The 22967-nt window shown below is 34.6% G+C and overlaps 2 protein-coding genes across 2 annotated transcripts; one reads left to right on the forward strand and one right to left on the reverse strand.

Annotated features, from left to right (window-relative positions):
• Positions 6990-8188, reverse strand: LOC110011998 (uncharacterized mitochondrial protein AtMg00810-like). Its single transcript, XM_020693907.1, has 3 exons — positions 7433-8188; positions 7207-7346; positions 6990-7155 (listed from the first exon to the last, which is right to left on the reverse strand). The coding sequence occupies exons 1-3, from the start codon at positions 8186-8188 to the stop codon at positions 6990-6992; spliced, it is 1062 nt and encodes a 353-aa protein (XP_020549566.1).
• Positions 13337-22962, forward strand: LOC105162152 (synaptotagmin-5). Its single transcript, XM_011080119.2, has 13 exons — positions 13337-13719; positions 13821-13925; positions 14008-14058; positions 14185-14305; positions 15327-15448; positions 16870-16971; positions 17175-17249; positions 17936-18015; positions 18721-18871; positions 18972-19202; positions 20430-20720; positions 20917-21030; positions 22442-22962. Exons 1-13 carry the CDS (start codon positions 13615-13617, stop codon positions 22586-22588), a joined length of 1695 nt encoding a protein of 564 aa, XP_011078421.1. The 5' UTR covers positions 13337-13614; the 3' UTR covers positions 22589-22962.

Below are 22967 nucleotides of genomic sequence, written 5' to 3' on the forward strand. Positions count from 1 at the left end.
CAGGAGGTTGTTGGTGTATTTTAACATAATCCTTGGGGTGTTAATATAATTTATCCTAACAATAATAATTTATATTTTAAATTATTTTATTTGAATTGCAACATTAAGAGGTTACAATAATAGTTTATATGTTTCTCTTCTTTGTTTTTTTTTTATATTTTGGGAAGGGGGTCTTAATTCTTGGTGCCACTAAAACATAATAGTCATTTAGTTCAAATATAGTCATTAAAAGGGGGTGAAATATATAGAGAGGGCGTCCCCTTAGGATAGAACTCTGCACACCTCCTTTATTCTTGAAACATGGGGTGAAATATGTGGAAATAAGACAAGATTCGATCTTATGTTCAATTGATCAGCTCACAACAACACGTCTATACCTAGGGGAGGACTCCTTTCATGCGATAACTCCTATCTTGCTGGGACTCCTTCTAAGTTTAGGAATCCTAGGTTTTGGAGGCGCCTCTCTTCTCCTAGGCTGTCCTGGTTATCAAAGGGGGTCCTCCTAGGACTAATGTAGTTCAATGTGGATGTTGATCTCAGAGTTGATGAGATGCCACGTGTGTGGTTCTTTTGGGCCGAATATCTATCAGGCTTTAATCATAATTCGAGTAGGGAGATGCCTTCAACTTCCTTTCTTTACCAATCTGTTTTCTAGGGGCACCCACCAAGGCCGCTTGCCAGGCCCTCTTAGGCTTCATAAAATGTTACGGGCCTCTCATTTCTTTCTTCTTTTTAGATCGCTTAGGCCTCTTTGGGCCAACCTATTTTTATGCACATCAATAACTCCCCCCCTTGCCCCACTCTAATAAGTGGAGATTTCGACGTTTATTAGAGTAGGTGTTTTTAGAGCTGAGGTCCGTAGAAGGAACTTCTTCCTTTTTTTTTTGTATTCTTGCAAAGAATGTTAATAGCATAAGTATGATTAGAATAAAAGACAGCTTACTTTGTGCCTGTATCGAGCAGAACTTTTTATGAGGGTGTATCCATGGAGGAGGGCTTAACGGGTGCCTTTTGTGCCTGTATGGAGGGGCTTTTCTTAGAGCAAGACTTAGGAGCCTCACCGGAGGAAGAATAAGGTATCGATTGGAAGCAGGGCTTAGATGCCTCTACGGAGGAGGGCTTAGGTGCCTGCACAGGACAGAGCTCATAAGTCCCTCAAAGAAGGACCTAAGTGCCTGTCCGAAGGACGACCTCTGCGCCTGTGTGGAAGACAGGGCTTTTTATGAGAGGAATGTCTGCTTGGAGGCAGGGCATTAATTTGAGAAGTTTGAGAAGGATGCTTCTCTCATGAAATTCCTACAAGAGGGCACATGTTAACATATTGAAGGTGGTAAAATAAACCTCCATTATTATTAAATTAAAAAATTAAAGATATTCCTTGAGGGAAGCTTGTACGTGAAGATTTATTCGCTGAGGAGGATGTCTGCTTCAACGTAGGGCTTATTCTGAGAAGGATGCCCGTCTGCTCTTCTAGGGGGGACGTCTTGCACATTAAAAATTGAATTAGTGGGAACATTAGAATTAAATAACAATGATGATGGAGCTGCTGAAATTAGGCTTTGAACAAAGGTAGTATTCAGTCGTAGGAGATCCTCTAGCGTAAGGGGACTGTCCATTCGAGGGAGACCTCCAAGGAGGTGTGGACTCCTTCCATTATTCTCACATCTTAGATCTGTTTTCCCACAGACGGCGCCAATGATGCGTTTAAAAAACGCATAGATCCAATTGATATAGACTATGCTCAAATCTTAGGCCGAAGCAAATGCAAATCTCGAAGGAGAGATCTGTAAAAAAGGCGTTAGCACTCCAACACTCAAGTTAGTATCGAATTTAGAAGAAAAATAAGCATAAGAAATAAAATATAATGAGAAATCATAATAGGGTAAGCAGTTTTGTGATAGAATATCGTTCTAAGAGTGCAATTCGAGTGCTAAAGTAAAAATAGAGAGTTGGTTTCCAGATTCTTGAGGGTGTCTCCATAGAGGGATTGAAGGTATCCCTGTTTGGGGACTGCACTTGTATATATAGAGAGAGCGTCCCCCTAGGCTGGGACTCTGCACACCTCATTTGTTCTCGAAAAAGGGGGCGAAATATGTGGAGATAAAGTAGGATCCGATCTTGTCTTCAACTGATCATCTAACAACAACACATTTTTGCGTAGGAGGGGATTCATTTCATTAGAAGACTCCTATTTTGCGGGGACTCCTTCTAGGTTTAGAAATCCTAGGTCTTGGGGGCGCCTCCCTTCTCCAGGGCTATCCTAGTTGCCAAGCGGAGTCCTCCTAGGGTTAATATGGTCCAATATGAATGTTGACCTAGGGATTGATGAGATGCCATATGAAAGTGGGCTGCCACGTATGTAGGCCTTTTAAGTTGATATTTATCGGGTTTCGATCATAATCCGAGTAGGGGGATGCCTTCAATCACTTTCCTTTACAAATATATTTTTATGGGGGGCACCCACCAAGGCCGCTTGCCAGGCCCTCTTGAGCCTTTTAAGATGTTACGGGCCTCTCATTTCTTTCTTCTTTTGGAATCGCTTAGGCCTCTTTGGGCCAACATATTTTTATGCACATCAAATATTAATTTACTTAACAATTTATCTTTTTTGTATTTTCACTCTTTTTTAATATTAATATCTCAATACGTTATATTAATATAATAAAATAAATTTAAAAACAAAGGACCCAAGTACAACAATAGTGTACAAATATATGACAATTTTGAATAACAAAAGTCAAGCCACATTAAGAATTTGAAAAGTCAAGCTATGACTCGTTGGGTTGAGATTGGGAGAAAAAATTAGGTATTTTAGGGCTCTATTTATAGTAAAATACATATTACCCAATTCAACTGACCTCAATATCGGTTTACTTGATTCACCGATCCAACCATCAGGTCAATTTGTTCTTACCAAAAAGAAAAATAAATGATTTTTGGAACCTTGCAGTTTTCTTCATTCATCGACTCCATTTTGCCGATTCATCAATGATTCAGACTCTTCGACCGTCTAAATTAAATTGAACTGAATTTCGAAACATTAAATTCAACTTTAACTACTATCGAGATTCAAAATATGCTCTTAAAATCATTACTTACAAAAATACTTATAATTACACACGAATGCAATTATTATATTAATAGAGAAAATCAAATTCACAACCATGTCTGCGAACCCACATAATAAAGAGGATGCATACCAACTTCCTAAGGCAGGTAGGTCATGTGGTAGGGATAGGTCAACTCCTTCATATATATATACATATATATAGGAAAATAAATGTAAATGAAAAATAGTTTCTTTAGAGATATTTAAATTGTTAGGTCATAATTCAAGCTCACGTGTACAAATGTCTATAAAATACCTTATCTAATTTGTAAAATTATAAATACGTCTTATAATTTTATAATTATGATTATAAGTATAATTTTCTATTCAATTGCTAAATTTTACCAAACAGCCCCTGATGTATATTATATTAATGCCCCTCAGTATTATAGAAATCAACATCGGCTACGTTTCCAATCCTGTTATTATAATAAGTTACTTAGTATGGCATATTCTATGTATGTGCATAATTTTCATAAATATATTTTTTTAATTATATATTTACTTTTTAAAGAGTTAAAAATTATAAAAATGTATATAAAAAAATATATATATAAAATAAAAATAAATGAGAAAAAAACTATCAAAACGTAGTTATTAAAAAAAACGATGATAAGCGTGAAAGTTATAAACAATTATTCAATTTAAAAACAAAAAATAAAAAATTAACATACTAATAAATTAAAGACACTAATAAGGTGTTTTTCAATTATATATAGTAAATTAAGATAGATACTGGAATTAAATTATTATAACAAATACCCCTTAAATTATTTTTGGCCAAAGATAAAATTACAACCAGCTCTATTGAGATTTAACATAATTATACGTACCATGTTATTGTTTGAAAAATTATAAATACCTTACTGATTTTAACGTCCAGATAATGACGAATCAACCCTTTAGCTTCTGCTAGATTTTCATCTAATTTTTGTAATGAATTGTCTAAAATACCCTTTTGAATTATGATTATAAATCTTATATATGTCTTAAAAAGATTTTAAAATATTTTGATGACTAATATGTTCTTAATGTACCCATCCTCAGACTTCTTTACATTTTCCCAAATATTTGTTTTTAAGAAGAAAAAATATCAACAAGTGTATAGTAGTAATTTATACATCACTCTTTAGGAGTTACATAATTATTTTTTATTTATAAAAAATATTTATAATTTTTTAAATAATAAAATAGTATGTATAATTATATCAAATTTTTAAAAAAATAATTATAGTTTACCCGAATTAAATGAATTGATGTGGTATTAGAAATCAACATCCATATCGCGCCAAATTCAACAGCCATCTCTCCAAATCTTGTGTAGGGGTGTTCACAGTTTGGTTAATCAGTGAAAAATTGGTCGAATCAAAATTTCAATTATGATAAAAAATCGAGTCGAAGTTTTGGTTCGATTTTTTATTTTATATTTTAAAAAATCGATTTTAAAATATGTTATTTTAGTTTATATTATCTAATAACAAGCTAACAATAATTTAGTATATTTTGATAATTTTTTAACGAGCACATCGATGTTATTCGCTCTATGTATTATTTAGATATTGAATATTGTAATATCCAATTTGAATTTAAATTTTTATTTTAATTTTGGATTAAATGAATATTGTTATCGTGTTCTTTTGCATTCATAAAATATTTTATTTTTTAGTTTTTCATATTTTCGTACAGAAATTTTTGGAAAAAATTAAAAAAATATTAAAATTATTTAGATAATTTTTTTAAATAATTTCAATTAAAAAACTGAAAAAAAAAATTATTATAATTGAACCTTATCCAACTGAACTTTCTATTAACCGAATTGAACATACCTAAATGGGCTAAATTCTTGCGGACTATTGGGGGATAACCCATGTGATGACGTGGAGGATGATGATTGGCTGATATACTTTAATTATTTCTAGCACTAGGGTCAACTCAGATGTCGGCAAGCCGACCACATCTCATGCCCTTGAAAATCGCAGTGGACCTGAATACGAGAACGATGCACCACTTCTCTACTTCCCCTAAAATCTTTGCGCATAAGCCCATATATTTACGAATAATTACATTTTTCTCCCATAAATTTTGATGCAATTATACGTAAATTTTTTAACAATTTAAAAAATTAGATCTAGTAGGTTTATGTTTGTATAACAAAGATATTTTTTTATTAGTCAAAATTTACTGAATTTATTGATATTAATTTTAAAAAAATGAATGAAAATTGATATTTTTACCATCAATTAACTTATTATTAACTTATTGCAGATCAAATATTTTTTTCTAACCAAACTACCCTTATAACGATAAAGTTACACATCTTCACGTGCATTAACATGTGAAGATATATAAGGGTAATTAGTCAATCGTGGTAAATATGAGTCTTTATCCATTTTCTTTTATTAATATAAGAAAAATATATTTTAATCAACAGAGGTGGCGACTACATAATGATATATAAAATTTAAAAAATGCCCTCAATCTTTTTATTAATGTAAAATGGATAAAGATTTGCACCTATTTTATTCGGGGCATACCGATTCGGTCTTGATCCAATTTAAATGCGAGTATATGCAGATTTATGATGACTATATGGTTATCTCTGAGTAAATCTTTCGTGTGAAATTGTGTAGCTCGAAAACATTTATAGATATTAATCATTTATGCTCTAAATACAACTTTTGCTACTCCGACTATTCCTGACTGTGATGGAGATTTCTCGACGTTGTTCTTACTTGTTGCTTTAAAGTTTATTATGTTTTGATGAATTTAATAATAAAACAAATAGTTGGTCACAATTGAAAAAAAAAGATTAAAATTAAATATGTATGAATATAAAATTAATGAGTTAATTGATTAAAAAAAATGGATGTTTTGTGAATAAATTGATGTGTTAATGGGTGTTTTTGTCAATAAATATTTTAACATGTTAGTTACTTCAAAGTTTTCCCTTTAATGAAAAATATAGATTTATTTATAATTTTTTTAATTAAAAAATGTAATTTAGTATGTTTTGATTTATTTCAATTTATTGTATATTAATTCAAAATACGAAACAAAAAATATAAAAAATTCTAAAAATATGCAAACACTTATTTTTATGTTTTTCTTTCTGCCAATAAATAAATAAATAAAACACCTTAAAAATAAATAAATTATCTTTTCTTGAAATGATGAGTTAGTATATTTATCTTTAATTATTTCAAATTTATTGAGATGAATGGAATTTTGGAAAAGAAAATTGCTTTGTAATTGCGTAATAAAAATATAAAAAAAAATGCTTTAAATTATGTGTGCATAAATCTTGCAATATATTTTGCCCCATATGCAATAATTGTTTTTAAATTTAGATAAGTGTATGAATGATTAATTTTATGCAAAAGATTTATCAAAATTTTATATGATTAAGTATTCTTTATTTTATTTAAATTTAAACAGATTATAATAATTTATCACATCCAAGATTTTCACATACTTTAAGTTTATTTTTATAACTATCAATATTTTTTTTTATTGTTATTATCATGATTAAATTTAAATTATTTACCAGTTAGTCATTTTGACATTATAAATTATGTTTGAATTATTTATAATTATTTTATTTTATTATGTTGGAATACAAAATCAAATAAACAAATGAAAGAGGAAGCAATCGGGAGAAAATTGGGTTCTCCATTTTCTGTAAAGATCTCTGTAAATTCTGTTACACAGAGGAAGACGAAGGCTGATACAATATATATGCATGACACATCAGCTAACTACCTAATAACCAACTAACAGAATTAATAACGAGCTCGCCCAATGGAAACACGAATAAATTACGCGACACTCCACATAAGCAACTTATCAACAATACAAAGAAATGTGTTTCTATAATACGACTTCACCCTGTATCTAAAAGTCCAACGCCTTCTTCATCATCAACCTCAAGCTGTTGTTCCTTCTTCAAGTGCATAGACTGTTGCTGCTGTAATTCAGGTTGCTGAAGGTGAGTAACTCCAACAGCCCCCCTCACAAGTGGGACAGGGATCGAAGGAGACCAAACCCAACTTAGAGGTGAGTGACAAGAAAGACTTTAACGACACAGATTTGGTAAAAACATCAGCCAATTGTAGAAAACCAAGAACAAGGAATGTGAAACAAAGCCATCCTTGTAGGCATCTCTAACAAGATGGCAATCCAATTCAATGTGTTTAGTTCGCTCGTGGAAAAAGGGATTCGCCATTATATGTAATGCGGCCTTATTGTCACAAAACAAGTCAATAAGGAAGAAACAAGAATGCTAAAATCAGACATTGTATAGGAAATCCAACGAAGTTCACAAACCGTCGAAGTCAAGCTTCTATACTCAGATTCTGCAGTAGACCTTGAAACAGTTGATTGTTTCTTGGTTTTCCAAAACACCAATGCATCACCAAGGAAGATGCAATATCCAGTAAAAGAGCATCTAGAGTCTAGACATGATGCCCAATCGACATCACAGAACGCACGAAGAGTAAAGGGATTGGCTGCTGGAAAATAAAGCCCCTTGGAGGGATATCCCTTAAGGTATCGTACCACATGCAAAGCAGCCTTCCAGTGTGAGTCACAAGGTTGATTAAGGTACTGGTTGAGCTGCTGTACTGGATAAGAAATATCCGGTTGAGAAAATCCCAAATAGAGCAATTGCCCAACAAATCTTCGATACGAATCAGGGCGAGAGAAGAGAGAATCAGAGCCTGCAGCCAACTTTAAACTTGAAGGAAAAGGAGTCGAAGCAGATTTTGCTTGAAGTAGACCAGTGTCGTTTACTATATCCAATATATATTTAGTTTGAGCAATGTAAAGACCTGAAGCACTTCGGGCTATTTCAAGTCCAAGAAAATATCTCGCATCCCCCAAATCTTTGATAGTGAATAAGTTGGTGAAGATAGTGCTTAACTTGAGTAAGTCAGCAATAAAAGGCCTTATGATGAGAATGTCATCCACATAAACGAGTAAAGCCATAAGACCTGAAGAAGATGGTTTCACAAACAAACAATGATCGTGAACTGACTGGATGAAACCATAAGAAGTAAACTTCAAAGTAAACTCGCATTCCATTGGCGTGAGGCTTGTTTAAGGCCATATAATGAAAGTTGTAGCTTGCATACCGTATTGGAAGGAACATCATATCCTTCAGGGGGGAGCATATATATGTCTTCCTCAATATAACCATGGAGAAATTCGTTATTTATGTCCAGCTGCTGAATAGGCCAAGCACGAGCAGCAACAATGGCGAGGAAGATGCGTACAGTGAAAGACTTCGCAACAGGCGAGAAGCTGTCTGTATAATCGACGCCTTTGATCTAATTGAATCCTTTGGCTACCAAGCGTACCTTATACCTCTCCACCGTACCATCTGCACGAAGCTTGGTCTTAAAGACCCATTTGCAGCCTATGGCACGTTTACCTGCTGGCAGAGAAGAAAGCTTCCAAGGCCTGCAACTCTGTATTCATGGCCTCTCTCCACTCCTTGTGCTTTACAGCCTCAAAGGAGGAAGTGGGCTCTTGCAAAACAGACAAAGAAGCTACAAACGACATATATGCAGGGGTATGTGAGTGCAGAGAAGAAGGATGATTGGCAGAATAGACAAAATCATTTAACCAAGTAGGAGGACGGGAAATTCTGGCTCAACGTCTAAGTGATGGTGTAGGAACGGGAATATTTTTAGAGGTTGAGGGTGATGATTCAGATGATGAAGGTATATTGTGAGGATCATCTTGGGTAAGAGCACGGAGGTCAATAGAAGGATGGATGACTGGAAGTGGACAAGAAGGAAGTTGATCCTGCAAAACAGAGACTGAGTATGGGAAGATATTCTCATAAAAATGAACGTCTCTAGAGATAATAACCTGATTGTTGTCCATATGAAACAATTTATAACCTTTTTGTGTCATTACATATCCCAAAAGAACACATTTACTACTCTTGGATGGAACTTCGATTTGTGGGGATCAACATTGGTTGCAAAACATAGGCTTCCAAAGTTACGAATATGATGATAGGTTGGAGAGTTTCCAATTAATTTTTCGAAGGGTGTTTTCCATTGAAGAATTTTGGAGGGGGTCCTATTGATTAGGCAGGTTGCAGTGAGTATGGAGTCAGCCCAGAACTTAAGAGGCATCAATGTTTGGAAAAGCAAAGCTCTAACTACATTCAAAAGTTGCCTATGCTTGCGTTCTATTCTCCCATTTTGCTGGGGAGTGTAGGTGCAAGATGTTTGGTGCATAATCCCCATCTCATTGCAAAAGGTTTGACATTCCTTGTTCAAGAATTCAGAGCCATTATCAGATCTAATCACCTTGATTTCTTTAGAATACTGGGTTCTGATCATGGAAACGAAGGACTTAAGGACAGAAACTACTTGGGATTTTTGCTTTAAGAGGTAAGTCCAAAGGGAACATGAATGATCATCTAGGATAGTTAATATGTAGCTGCAGTTGGAAATTGTACAAGTAGTGTAAGACCCCCAAACATCCAGGTAAACCAAGTCAAAAGGAGCTTTAGATTGTGATAAACTCGAAGGAAAAGAAGTTCTAACTTGCTTAGCTTTGTGGCATGTCTCACAAGGTTCAACAGAGTTTGCAGTAACAGAATTGAGAAAAGGAATATGTTTCATTATTGGCAAAGGAGCATGACCTAACCTGTGATGCCAGGTTTGAAGATTACAATGTAAGTCTGCAGCATTACAAAGTACAGAAGTGTAGAAAGGACTTCTGTGAGACAATTGCCTAACTATGTATAGATTTCTGTGTGCATGTCCCTCAAGTAAGATGGCTTCATTAGCTTGGTCCTGCAAAGAAACATCTTGAGTCAGTAAATTGAAAAACATAAGAGGTATCACGACAGAGTTAGCTAACAGACAACAAGTTAATAGAGAAGGAAGGAAGGTATAGGACTTGAGTGAGGGTGATATGAAGATTTAATCGAACTGTGCCAACATATGCAACTGTTTTATATGTTCCATCCGGGAGATGAATGTGTTTGGGCTGTGAAAGAGTTGTAAGTAAATGGAATAGATGAAGATTAGTGCATATATGATGTAGCTCTAGTGTCCATAATCCAATAATTCAAATCAATCCCTGAGGGTGTAGAGACTAATACCAGCAAATTCAATGTCTTCACTGCAAGCAAAATTCGAATAGCTGGTGATAGGATCATTAGCTGCGTTGTTCCTTTGCATTAGTTTGATCAGGTCAGTCATTAAATCTGTCATCTTCTTAGCATTATTAGTTTCTGCAGGAGTGTGTTGCTCATTTGTTGCTGCAGCTGCAAAAGACTTAACCCCCAAGACCTTCTTCTTCTTCTCATTCAAAGTCTTGTACCAATCTGGTATACCATGTATTTGAAAGCAAGTATCTAACGTGTGGCCTGTTTTATGGCAATGCGCACAAATCAAAGTTTTCTTGTCCACATAGGATCTTCTCTTATTCTGAAACCTATCAGCACAATCTTTCCTGATATCTTTTGAATCAAATTGATAAGCCACATGCTGAGGCACAACAACCATTTCAGTATGTATTTGTCTTTGCTTTTCAACTGTGAAAAGCATAGAGAAAGCCCGTTCCAAGGTAGGCAAGGGATCCTGCATTAGCACCTGGCTTCTTTCATTGTCAAATGTCTCATGGAGCCCCATAACTGCATCAATTGCACGTGCTCATTCCGTTCTTCGATCGCCTTATTCACCCCACAGGTGCAACAACCACAAGTGCATTTTGGATTTGGTGCCAAACTTAAAAGTTCATTCAAAACTTCTTCAACTCAGTCACATAAGCAGTAAGGGATAAATCATGCTACGTAATAGAGGAAATTTCGCGTTATATCCGATAAATCATCGGTCCATTGCTTCTGCCATATCGACTTTGTATTCCAAAGTTCCCGAGATGAGTTAACAAACATAAAAGATTCAACAATTTCTCTAAAAATGGAATTCCATATCCAGGAAGTAACCATAAGATCAACACGACGGTTCAAAGGATGTTGATCCTATCAGGCCTTGGAAATGAACCGTCGATGAAGCCGAGCTTCATTTTCGTACCTAAGGCAACGTAGATAGAGAGACTCCAGGTAGAAAATTCGTACCATCCAGAGGAGAAGTAGCAAGTGTCAAGCTAGAATTCTCCGAGGGATGAATGTAAAGCGCTTCTCGTTCCAGCTGCTCCGCCGCAGCTTTGCTTGAGCTTGGTTCCGCCATATTTCTTCAATTCAAAGTATTGTGTAGTCAATACGTACCCAGAGACCTTCATATAGAAAGCTCTGATACCATGTTGGAATACAAAATCAAAAGAACAAATGAAAGAGGAAGCAATTGGGAGAAAATTGGGTTCTCCATTTTCTGTAAAGATCTCTATAAATTCTGTTACACAGAGGAAGACGAAGGCTGATACAATATATATACATGACACATCAGCTAACTACTTAATAACCAACTAACAGAATGAATAACGAGTTCGCCCAATAGAAACACAAATAAATGACGCGGCACTCCACATAAACAACTTATCAACAATACAAAGAAACGTGTTTCTATAGTACGACTTCACCCTGTATCTAAAAGTCCAACGCCTTCTTCATCATCAGCCTCAAGCTACTATTCCTTCTTCAAGTGCACAGACTGCTGCTGCTGCTGTATTTCAGGTTGCTGAAGGTGACTAACTCCAACAATTATGTTTAAAAACATACATTCTCAATGCCTTAGTACGCCGTACTAACTAGTTACGAAATATTTTAAATTCTTCGACATCTATATAATACGACGTGAACATATGATTTTATAGTCAAGGACTTCATTTTCGTTGCTTAAATTAGATTTTATTTAAAATTGTAATATTAACTTTTATTTAAAGCTATAAATGGAAGTGAATAGCAACATTAATGAAAATTGAGTTATTTTATAAAATAGAGTCTATTTGAAAAAGAAAATGTGAAAGAATCAAATCTACAAGTTTGAGAAAGATATTGGATTGTTACATTGCATAATACAAAGGGTAAATTAAGTGTAAATTAAGTGAATTCTCTTGATATAAAGCCAAAATATATAAACACCCCCTTATATTTTATGAAATTACAGCTGCATTCCCTAAAGTTATAGCTGTAATTACAACTACATTCTTTATTCAAATAGAAAATTTACACAAAATACCTCCTAAAAAATATTATACTAACACCATTTAGGAGGCATAGCTGTAATTTTATAAAATACGGAAGGTATTTTTATAATTAACCTAACTTTAGAGATATCAATATAATTTACTGTAATTCAAATAATGCTTGTTAAGGAACATAATTCATTATTTCTTGAATATTTTTAGAAAAAGACAAACTCTGGTTGATATTTTTGACTAGTGACAAAAGAGATTTTTGTCTATTTTAATAATACAAATATGGATATTTACAATCAATACATTATAAAATATTAATAATTAATATACAAAATTCAAATTTATAATAAAATAAAATATATGATAAGTTCATTTAAAAAAAAAAAACTTTCATCTAAAAACTCAATTCTACAATCTACAGAATTAATTTAGAGTTTGTCTGAAACTACATTCTAAATAGATTTATTTTTTTTTCAAATGACCAAGAAACATTATATTATGTTAAACGGTGGGTGTAATTTATAATTATAATAAAACTAGAATTAATTATACTTAGACCCCCTTTGAAAATACAAAATCACACTTTCCTACTAAAAAATTTTGAAATTAAATTTACATCCCTTCTAAAAATTCTCCCTTTACACTTGACATCCTTTCATTTGAATTTAGACGAAAAATGCTAACGCTAAAAAAATTACATAAAATTACAATTTTACCCCTCATTTAACATATCCAGGTATATTTTATACTTATAACGAGATAAAAGTAATATATATAAATATATATATATATATATATAATTTAGGTTAATATCATTAAAAAGAATTTCCTCATAAGTGTAAAATTATTATATGAAAATATTAAATAAGAGGTAAAAATAAAAATTTATGTAATTATTTTGCTAACATCAATATTTTTTATCTAATTTCTAACAAAAAAGGGTAATGTGTAAATAATAAATTTTTTTTGAAGGAATGTAAATATAATTTTAATTTTTTTTTAAAAAAATATAATTTCATATTAAAAAAGGATCTAAATGTAATTAAACCTAAAAACTATAGCAAAATCCTATGTATTAGGAGCAACCCACCCAGCATTGGCCTTTCTGCCGTCCTTCCACGTTGATTTCAACGACAAAATTAAAACCTCTAACCAACACATTGCAGAACTCTAATCGCCATTACTCCCAACACACACTCACACTCAGTCTGTCGCTTGTATAAATTTCAACCATCAAAATCAAGTACACATCCACAGCTCTCTCTCTCTCTGGCTGTCGCTTCCTTTTGAAGTATAAGTATATATAGTTCCAGAAAAGGAAGTGGGAAAGAGGATAATCTCAAGTTCAAATTCGAGAATTGGAGAGGAAGAAGTTGAAGGGCCAAATGTCTTTTGTAGCAGGTTTAGTGATCGGTTTGGTCGTCGGCTTAGCGCTGATAGTTGTTTTTGTTCGCTCTGAAAATGCCCGATCCAAGCAGCGGTCGGACCTTGTGAGTTTTATTTGTAGTTGGTGTTCCTCTTTGGAAGTCTTGATTGGATTACTGTTTTAGAGTTGACAATTTTTTTTTTTTGGGGGGGAATTTTTTGGAAGGCTACTACAATTGCGGCGCTTGCTAGGATGACTGTGGAGGATTCGAGGAAGTTGCTGACGCCGGAGTATTACCCTTCTTGGGTTGTGTTTTCCCAGCGCCAAAAGGTTTGTTATTTATGGTTTAGTAGGTTTTTCAATTTGTGTATGTGAACTGCTGAGGCCAGTTTTCTTGTTTTTGAATTTTCAGTTGACTTGGCTGAATCTTCACCTGGAAAAGATCTGGCCGTATGTTGATGAGGTGTAATTTTATGCTACATTACTGGTTCTTTTTTTTTCTGATTTTTTCTTGAGTACGAGTTATTTACTTTTTTGTATTTATTGTTTGTGCATCTTGTCCATTTTTGGATTGTCTCTGGGATTGAAGGCTGCGTCGGAGCTGATAAAGGCAAATGTAGAGCCAATCTTAGAGCAATATAGGCCAGTTATACTGGCTTCTTTGGGTTTTTCCAAGTTCACGCTTGGAACTGTAGCCCCGCAGTTCACAGGTTTGGTTACCGAAGTCCTCCTGGTGCATGTTTATCTGTGTGTGTATATTTATATTGCAATTTGGGCAGAGAGTTAGCAAAATATTGTGGAAATAGGAAAAAGAAATCTTGGAAATTGGGACATGTGATGAAAACCTCTCAAGGTTGTTCATGAATTTATCTCGATTCCCTTTTTTTTCTTCCCTCTTGATTGAAATATATGTAGTTGTATAAGCCGAGCTAATTAGTGACGGCACTAGCTTCATCTGGATTGGGTGGTTTGTTATAACGTCAGAGGTTGGCCTTCTAATTACACCAATCAGTACTCATTGGCAACATCAGGTTTCCCTCTCCGCATGGTTTCTGATGTCTGTTCCCTCGGAGTTAATCATATGCTATTCTCTCCTAAGGACTAGAGGAGGCAGAGTAAATAACAAAGGTGAAGTTTTGACAATGAAAATTCATGAATATGGGCTTGCATGATTGACAATTATTGAAGTTAAGCAATCATGTTTGCGCCTGACAAATGGAAAAAGGAAGATTATTAGTGGATGCAAACTGCAAGCTTTTAATGGGTAAGTGGTAAACTGTATACTAGGATATTAAGAGTTGGAGATAGGCTGATAGAGGCAGTCTTTAAATCTTAGAATATCCCCGAGAGGTTGAATTTGGGTGGTCTCTGAGCTGACTTTGGCGCAAGAAGTTGTTTCTAATGAATGCTTCGTTATGGCTTTGTCAATGCAAAAATCTAAAGAATCAGCATCATATTCACTTCGTTGCCTTATATTCTCTTCTGATCAAACAAAGATTTTCAGTGATGGGCCGTCGCTCATGTTTGACATATGAGCTAATTTATGATATTGTTTTATGCTAATAGGCCTGTAGTTAATTGTTATTCTTATCTGCGAGTCCTCAGAAAAATAAGGTAAAACCTTGTTAGTGTAGCCTCCCAGCATTGTATGAGTGATAAGCAGGATTAATAAGAAGCTTTTAGATACACTTAATGAATTCTAATGCGCTTACAAGTTATATAGTGCTTCAGGTGTGTCGATCATTGAAGATGGAAGTGAAGGAATCACCATGGAGTTGGAGATGCAATGGGACGGGAACCCTAGTATAATACTTGATATTAAGACTTATCTTGGTGTTTCTCTTCCAGTTCAGGTAACTTGCTAATCTCTCTCTCACTTGCTCTCTTTATGTCCTTTTGTCTCTCAGTAGAGCTCTTCATATCTTATTAACAATCATAGAGGGCTTTCCTGCCCTTCCCATTGGTGACTCTATGAATATAAAGGAATTGATGAAAAGCATGCTATATGTTTACTGTCTGCTATGATGATGCTGATAATATAGGAACCCTTGAACTTTTTCCCCATACCACTTAATTTATTAGCATTAATTAATAGAAATTACTTTTAGAGTTATTATTATTATTATTATTAAGTAGGAAATTAATTGATAAATGTTATCGTATTAACTTTTTATAAACTTGAACTTTTCCTAGTGTTATAATTTTAATTATTGGATTCATTTTCATTGCCCTTTTTCAATTCTCAAGATGGCAGATATGTTTTTCTTTTCTATTGGTTTACTTCTGGAAATGAGAATGTGTTTTCCATTAATTGATGTTTTTTCCTGATGTGATGAAAGAATTTTGTTCAGTTACAATGGGTTAGCTAAGGTTGGAAATTTAGAATGTGAAACTATGTCTAATGAATTCTATGCAGAGTAATATTATAATATAGGGCGTTTCTTACATGTATATTTAATATGAGTAATGATTGAGTAAGAATATAGTTCACTTTTTCTTCTTTAACTTTGCCATCATTTGACAAGATGAAGCTGGCCCACCATTATATACAGGTTGTGAAAAACTTAAGATACTAATCAAGAATGCTGAAACTAGCTAGACTTATAAAGTGTTCCTAAATGCATCAAACACCAACTCATGGTAAACCTGATAAGGTGTTACTACTCGCTAGTTTGCCTCATCTGTAACATTGACCTCAATCCATCCTCAAGATCAATAGAAGAACATTTGTTTATAAAAATTAACTTCTGCAAGAAAGGAAAAGAGATTACAAGAACACAACCAGTACTTCAAAATCACTTGCCAAAGAGTATGCATAAAATTGCTTCTCTGTACAAGTATACCAAAGGTAGATCTCAGGATAGGCCTAAAGCCTTGCACCAAAAGGTCGCAGGAATTGTGGCTTCAAATGCAACTAGTATTAGTCCCTAAATGTTCCTACGTGCATTCCTTTGTAACAAGATACACCATATCGTAGCAAAAACAACTGATTTCACAAATAACTTAGTTTGCTTGCTTGGAACCCTAAGAACCACGTCAACAAAAGTTTCATTTATTAAGATGGAACTTGAACAAAAAATGCCTCCACCAAAATGCCTCTAGAACTGGACGCTGCTCTTCCTTATGGGTCATTTAATTGTGTCCTTTTGGAAATTTGACAATACTGTTGTTCCATATTATAATGTCTTTATTATTTTATGAATTCTTTTCTTTTGACTAGAGTTGCCAATTTCTTAGAAGTTACTGTTATGTACTTATTTTTTTCTTTATGTAGGTGAAAAATATTGGATTCACTGGGGTCTTCAGGTTGATTTTCAGACCACTAGTCGATGAGTTTCCTTGCTTTGGAGCTGTTTGCTTTTCATTACGTCAAAAGGTACGGTATTTCCATTACCAGGTCCTGTAAATCTTCAAAGTGGAAGTTCATTACTTATCATGATTAATGAAGTATAGACAGATTATATGTGTATCAATGTTGATCTGTTACCAGTGCCTTTTTACTAGGTCTGTCAATATCCCTTAATATCAAAGTTAAAGAAATTAAAGCATCTAAATCAGGTTCATTTTTTTTATTTTCAGAAAAAGCTGGATTTTACACTTAAAGTTATTGGAGGAGACATATCAACAATACCTGGCCTTTCTGATGCCATTGAGGTCTGTTTATTGCATCTTTTCTTTATCTTATATGATTCATGTAATTTGTTACGATCACTTTTATACATTGTAAGATGAGGTTACTTTTTCATGAACCTAGGGCTTCCTTGACCTCACTGTATCTGAGCTTGTTAGTTCACTTTTTACATGAAACATCTAGGGCAACATATCCGAAGCTTAAGTGCATGTCGATGATGTGGTTAAATATTCTAGATTTTCATGCATGTATACTTCACGGAAGATGTATTAATTCCCCATTTCTTGTTTTCATTGCAATGTCGAATAAGATTCAGATTTTAATTCCATCTTCCTTATTTGTTTTCTATCTGTGGGTGTCAAAGGATTGAACATGAGTAAAATAGACACTATATGGTGTTTATGAAATGGGAAATGTTAGATTAAAAGAAAAGTGGCAAAGAAGTGGAAACTCCATCCATGTTCATCTTTTGCTTAAGATTGCCATTTGCCTTATTTATGTAGTAGCTCCACAATATAGTTAATCGATTTTACCATCTGATTATACTTATCTGAGATTTCTCAGATAAGATATTGGTTCCTGCCGCAGAGATATAGGATTAGCATATATGCATTTTCGGGGAAATCGAAAAACAAAGAAGATGGTCATCAAAATATTTTTCTCATAACATCCTGTTCTTCTAGAAATGATCAAGGGACATTTGTTTCAGAGTACTATAAGGGATGCTGTTGAAGATTCTATTACATGGCCAGTTCGGAAAGTTATCCCTATATTGCCTGGAGATTATAGGTATGCTACATAATAACTCATTTATTGTTCTTGATCTCCCTTAATATTATTCCCCATTATCATGGTTAAAACGTGTCGCTAAGATGAGAATGAAGGTGCTTGCATGGGGCAGAAATGCTAAAAACTATTATATGTTGCTTATCAATGGATTGGTCTGCCGGAGCCATTCTATTACTGATGAGACCCATTAGGTTCCTGAATAAGTATCCAGGCCGACATTCTTGCAAAAAATTTATTTGTACAAAGATGAAGTTCTTGTACGAGCAAAGAAACTGGTTTGTGTGCATGTGAGGCTTAATGAGACCAGTATTTATAAATGGAAGTCCGGAAGAAGCTTTCTAATATTATGATGGAATGCATTATGATATTGTAGTTCAGCACCTTTTGTCGGACTTTGAGGTTTTGAATCCCTGACGACTTTTCTTTAGTGAACATTTGATCTTGCACCCCTGCAACCGTTTAGCCGTATATGTTTTGGTTATGGTTACTGATTATGTTAGCAATATTTAGTAGTGAGAGGATTGGTGATGAAGAGGAGATGACTATGAATACATACACACAAAACACTGATAATCCTGAAATAACTTTTGTTTAGAGTGACTTTGTCGCAAATCAAAGCCTCATGGTTCTTCAGCAGTTGGTTCAAATGAAACATGAATCTGTTTGGTTGAAGTATTTTTGTTGAGGGTTCTTTCTTGTTGGCAGTGATCTTGAACTGAAGCCTGTTGGAACTTTGGAGGTGAAGCTTGTGCAAGCAAAGGAGTTGACAAATAAAGACATTATAGGCAAATCTGATCCTTTTGCTGTCTTATATGTGCGGCCTTTGCGTGATAGAATGAAGAAAAGTAGGACAATTGTAAGATGTTTAATCTTCTTTCAATAAAGAGTTCTCCATGATCATTTCATCAATCAAGAGCAGGGATATGTATTCAATTCATGCTTCTTTTTTCCCCCAGAACAACCAGTTGAATCCAGTCTGGAATGAACATTTTGAGTTTGTCATTGAAGATGCTTCAACACAGCACTTGGTAGTAAAAATCTATGATGATGAAGGGCTTCAGTCAGCTGAACTAATTGGATGTACTCAAATTCAGCTAGCTGAACTTCAGCCTGGCAAGGTGAAGGATGTGTGGCTGAAATTAGTAAAAGATTTGGAGATTCAGAGAGACAATAAAAATAGGGGGCAGGTAAAATATCTACTTCATCTCTAACTCTTTATCAGTAAAATTTTTAATGTTCAACAACAGTTACTTTCAATTCACCAATTTGGGAAATTGTTTGCTCAAGTGAGGTTCTTCAGATAAGATGGGGAATAAGAGAAGACTGCTTGAAATGTAAATTGTATCTCTGTTAACTGGTGTAAACTACATGTCTCCAAAGTTCCCTTCTGAGAAAGGCTGACAATGAATAACTTGGTGAATTATGGCTTGATTTATCTTTCAGAATTTAGAAAATCCAAGCCTAGATCTTAATAATCTTTAGCATGGTGCTTGATCTTTGAAATTGCTTGATGAGTAGTCAAATTGTTCATGAACAGATAAATTTAGGTGCTCTGAAGAGGGTCTTACACTTTAAATCTTATCTATTTTCTTTTGGTGTGATTACTTCCTTTCATGACTGGCTCCATTACCTTGATTAGATTGCAAGAATTTGTGAATTGAGGTCCTCGTACTTGTGTTTCTCACCCACTTATTTGAATTGATTGAATGAAAGGTAATTGAAGTTGCAGATCCACAAAAGAACATCGCATTCGAGCATTACTGATGATTTCTCATTGCTGTTTAAGGAACTTTTTATTAGTGTTAGTGTCAATGCCAAATAATTTAAGTAAAACATTTTCATTATTCCGCCAAATATCAAATTGCTTGGTATGAATGACAACTAGTTCCAGACCTGGTATTGATACTTGTTTTCAGGACATTGATGATATGTTTTGTTAGAAATATTAGCAGATTGGAGAATTAGAAGAAAATTGTTTGCATGAGTTTTCTTTAAAGATGGAGATGGTTACATGCCAAAGACATCTGATCTTGATAATCTTCATTGTGCTTGACTTGTGTAACTGCTGGGTTTTGTTTGTTGATTGAAAAACTTCTTGTCACTCATGAAGATTGATGCTGTAAGGCCAAGGTAGATGGACTTCTCAAATTTTGCTGAATGTGGGCCCTACGAGCTTGAAGGCTCAATGAATTTCAATGTCCTATGCCCCTTGCATAAAATAATCTTTTAGTTGCTGCCCGTTCTACACAATGAACTTATATTGACTGGTCACTTTGACAGTCGGTGCTTTTGAATGAATTTGGATGCAAAATGTATTATGATACTGTGCAAGTGAAACGTTGTGTTCACATAATCCCATTCCTTATAGTTTAAACATAACCAATGTCCTTACCTTCAGTTCTTTCGCATTCTAGGTGCACTTGGAGCTTCTTTATTGCCCTAATGGCATGGAAAATGCGTTTACCAATCCGCTTGCCCAGAAGTACTCTATGACTTCACTGGAGAAGGTCTTTAAAGATGGAGCAGAGGGGAATGGTCTAGCTGAAAATGGTGAAGGCAACAAAAGGAGGGATGTCATTGTAAGAGGCGTGCTTTCTGTTACTGTCATATCTGCCGATGACCTGCCACCAGCAGACCTGATGGGGAAGGCTGACCCTTATGTAGTGCTCACTATGAAGAAAACTGAAATGAAAAACAAAACCAGGGTGTGTTGCTCATTGGTTGAGTGTTCAGAGGATTTTTCTTTAAAGAATGTTATCTTTTTTCTTGCTTGTCTCCTCTTTGTGCAAAGTCTTTCCTGGAACTTCGTTGATGAGTTGATTATCCCATGTCTCATTGATTGATTGTTTTAAGTTACAATATTTTCATGTCTGATCTAAATTCTGCTTTTTGCATCTCTAGGTTGTGAATGACAGTTTGAATCCTGTCTGGAATCAGACTTTTGATTTCGTTGTTGAGGATGGACTACATGATATGCTAATTCTAGAACTTTGGGACCATGACACATTTGGGAAGGTATCTTGCTTTCTCTTTCTCCATAATTGGTGTATTCTGTTTGTTGAACATGGACCTGAGAAGAAGCCCTTGGTAATGACTTATTTGCAAAGATGGAAGAAGAGACGAGGAAGTGGTATTTTTAAAGAAAATTGCTCTGTTTCACAACTAAAATTAATCCAATTCAGTTACCAGTTGCACAAAGGAAAAACACCCATTTATATTAGGTGTATTTAGAGTATTTAACTATTCTATGCATTGCTACATCTTCAGTATTTTTTTTTTCAGCTGTCTTCACTGCTGTGGGATTGCTTGCCTATTTGTTTGGCTATTAGTTAATTCTTTTATTTTAGGAAGTAAATTTGATGTGATGAAACCTTTGATCTGTTGCACTTTAGCAAGTATATAGGAGGAGTTTTAGTAAGTCAGCAGTTTCCATCATTGGTATAGCTTTTGCTGTCTAAGTCTAGTCCTGGCAGAATAGGTGAAAGCAAGTAAGCAAATATTTCTGTTTTTCTTGGACGTCTTACTCCATTTTGACCCTGCTGTACTCATGAATGGACCTCAGAAAGCCCTTGGTCAGGGAACTCGGTTCTCACTGAAAGCATTTTGGTCTTTCCTACTATGCAGAAGTTTCTGCCTCACAGACTCTGAAGTTGTTTCATCTTGAACTTGCTGTAACTACATCTTTTAATATCAAGAACAGATAGTGTACCATCCATGCACTGTTTGAGGGAAACTTTCTGGTCTAGACTTCCATAACATGAATACTTTTGGGGTTTAAGATACCGGTGGCAGTTACTACAGCAATTTAAATATTGGGGATCACCAGTTGATTTGACAAATGAAACCGCCTTAAACTAGGGAGACAACAGATACTATATATGTTTTATTTCATTTAAGAATGAAAACATGTTTCCAGAAAAATCAAGCAGCATATTTGTTCACGCCCAGGGCCCAGCCGCAGGTTGGAGATTAAACCGCATGTCCAAACACATAAAAAATGCAGATAGTTTATACGTAATGAAGTTGTATAACCAAAGATTGTTTTCCAGTTGTGATTATTTGTCTCCTAGTCTTGTTTAAGCCTAATTACACAGTTGAATATATCATAAAGGGCGCCTAGGGGTAGTTGAAGGGACTTTTGGTTCATTTGAATTTATACAGTATAACTATTGATCTGTTTTTAGTGTGGGCTTGGAACAGTTTGAGGCTTAGGTGTGGATCTGATCCTTACATACTACATACAGTAGTTTGGTGCATTCCTCAATTAAATTTGTTAATAAAATCTGCGAATCAACCTCCTATTTTCTTTACTTCTTTATCCAACAAAGCATATATTCATAATGCTGTGATGGTTAAAATTTGTTGCCTATAATTTGAAGGCGGACCGACTTTGAGTTTGTTCCCTTGACATATTTCTTGAATGCAGGATTTAATGGGACGGTGCATCTTAACGTTGACAAGGGTTTTATTAGAAGGTGAATACAAAGATACAATCCCTCTGGATGGTGCTAAGTCAGGAACAATTAACTTGCATCTCAAATGGGCTCCACAACCAATTTACCGTGACTCCTAGTCGTTATCCAACAGCAAATGTCCAACTCTCCATGGCATATGAAACACATTTCCGTTATATACAGAGGGCATACTCAAATTCTTCATCCCAGAGAGACATTGATCAATAATACTGTAATGATGTGATTGTAGAAGTACTTTTCTGTATGTAATACTGGTGTATATATCTATTGGAGCTGTAGATTGAGCAATGCTGTAAAAGCTGCGGAAATTTGATGTGGGGAAGAAATGTAGTGAGTCAATCTTGAAAGACCTGCTGGGCTTTGTTGTGTGGGTGAGAGGTTTAGGACATGGTGTACAATAGTCAAATTTGTTTTATGATTTGTTAATTGCACCAAAAAATGAAAATTAGACATTCAGTTTGTTACACCTATAGATGC

Source organism: Sesamum indicum, linkage group LG5 (assembly GCF_000512975.1).
Source record: "Sesamum indicum cultivar Zhongzhi No. 13 linkage group LG5, S_indicum_v1.0, whole genome shotgun sequence".
NCBI classification, from domain to species: Eukaryota; Viridiplantae; Streptophyta; class Magnoliopsida; order Lamiales; family Pedaliaceae; genus Sesamum; species Sesamum indicum.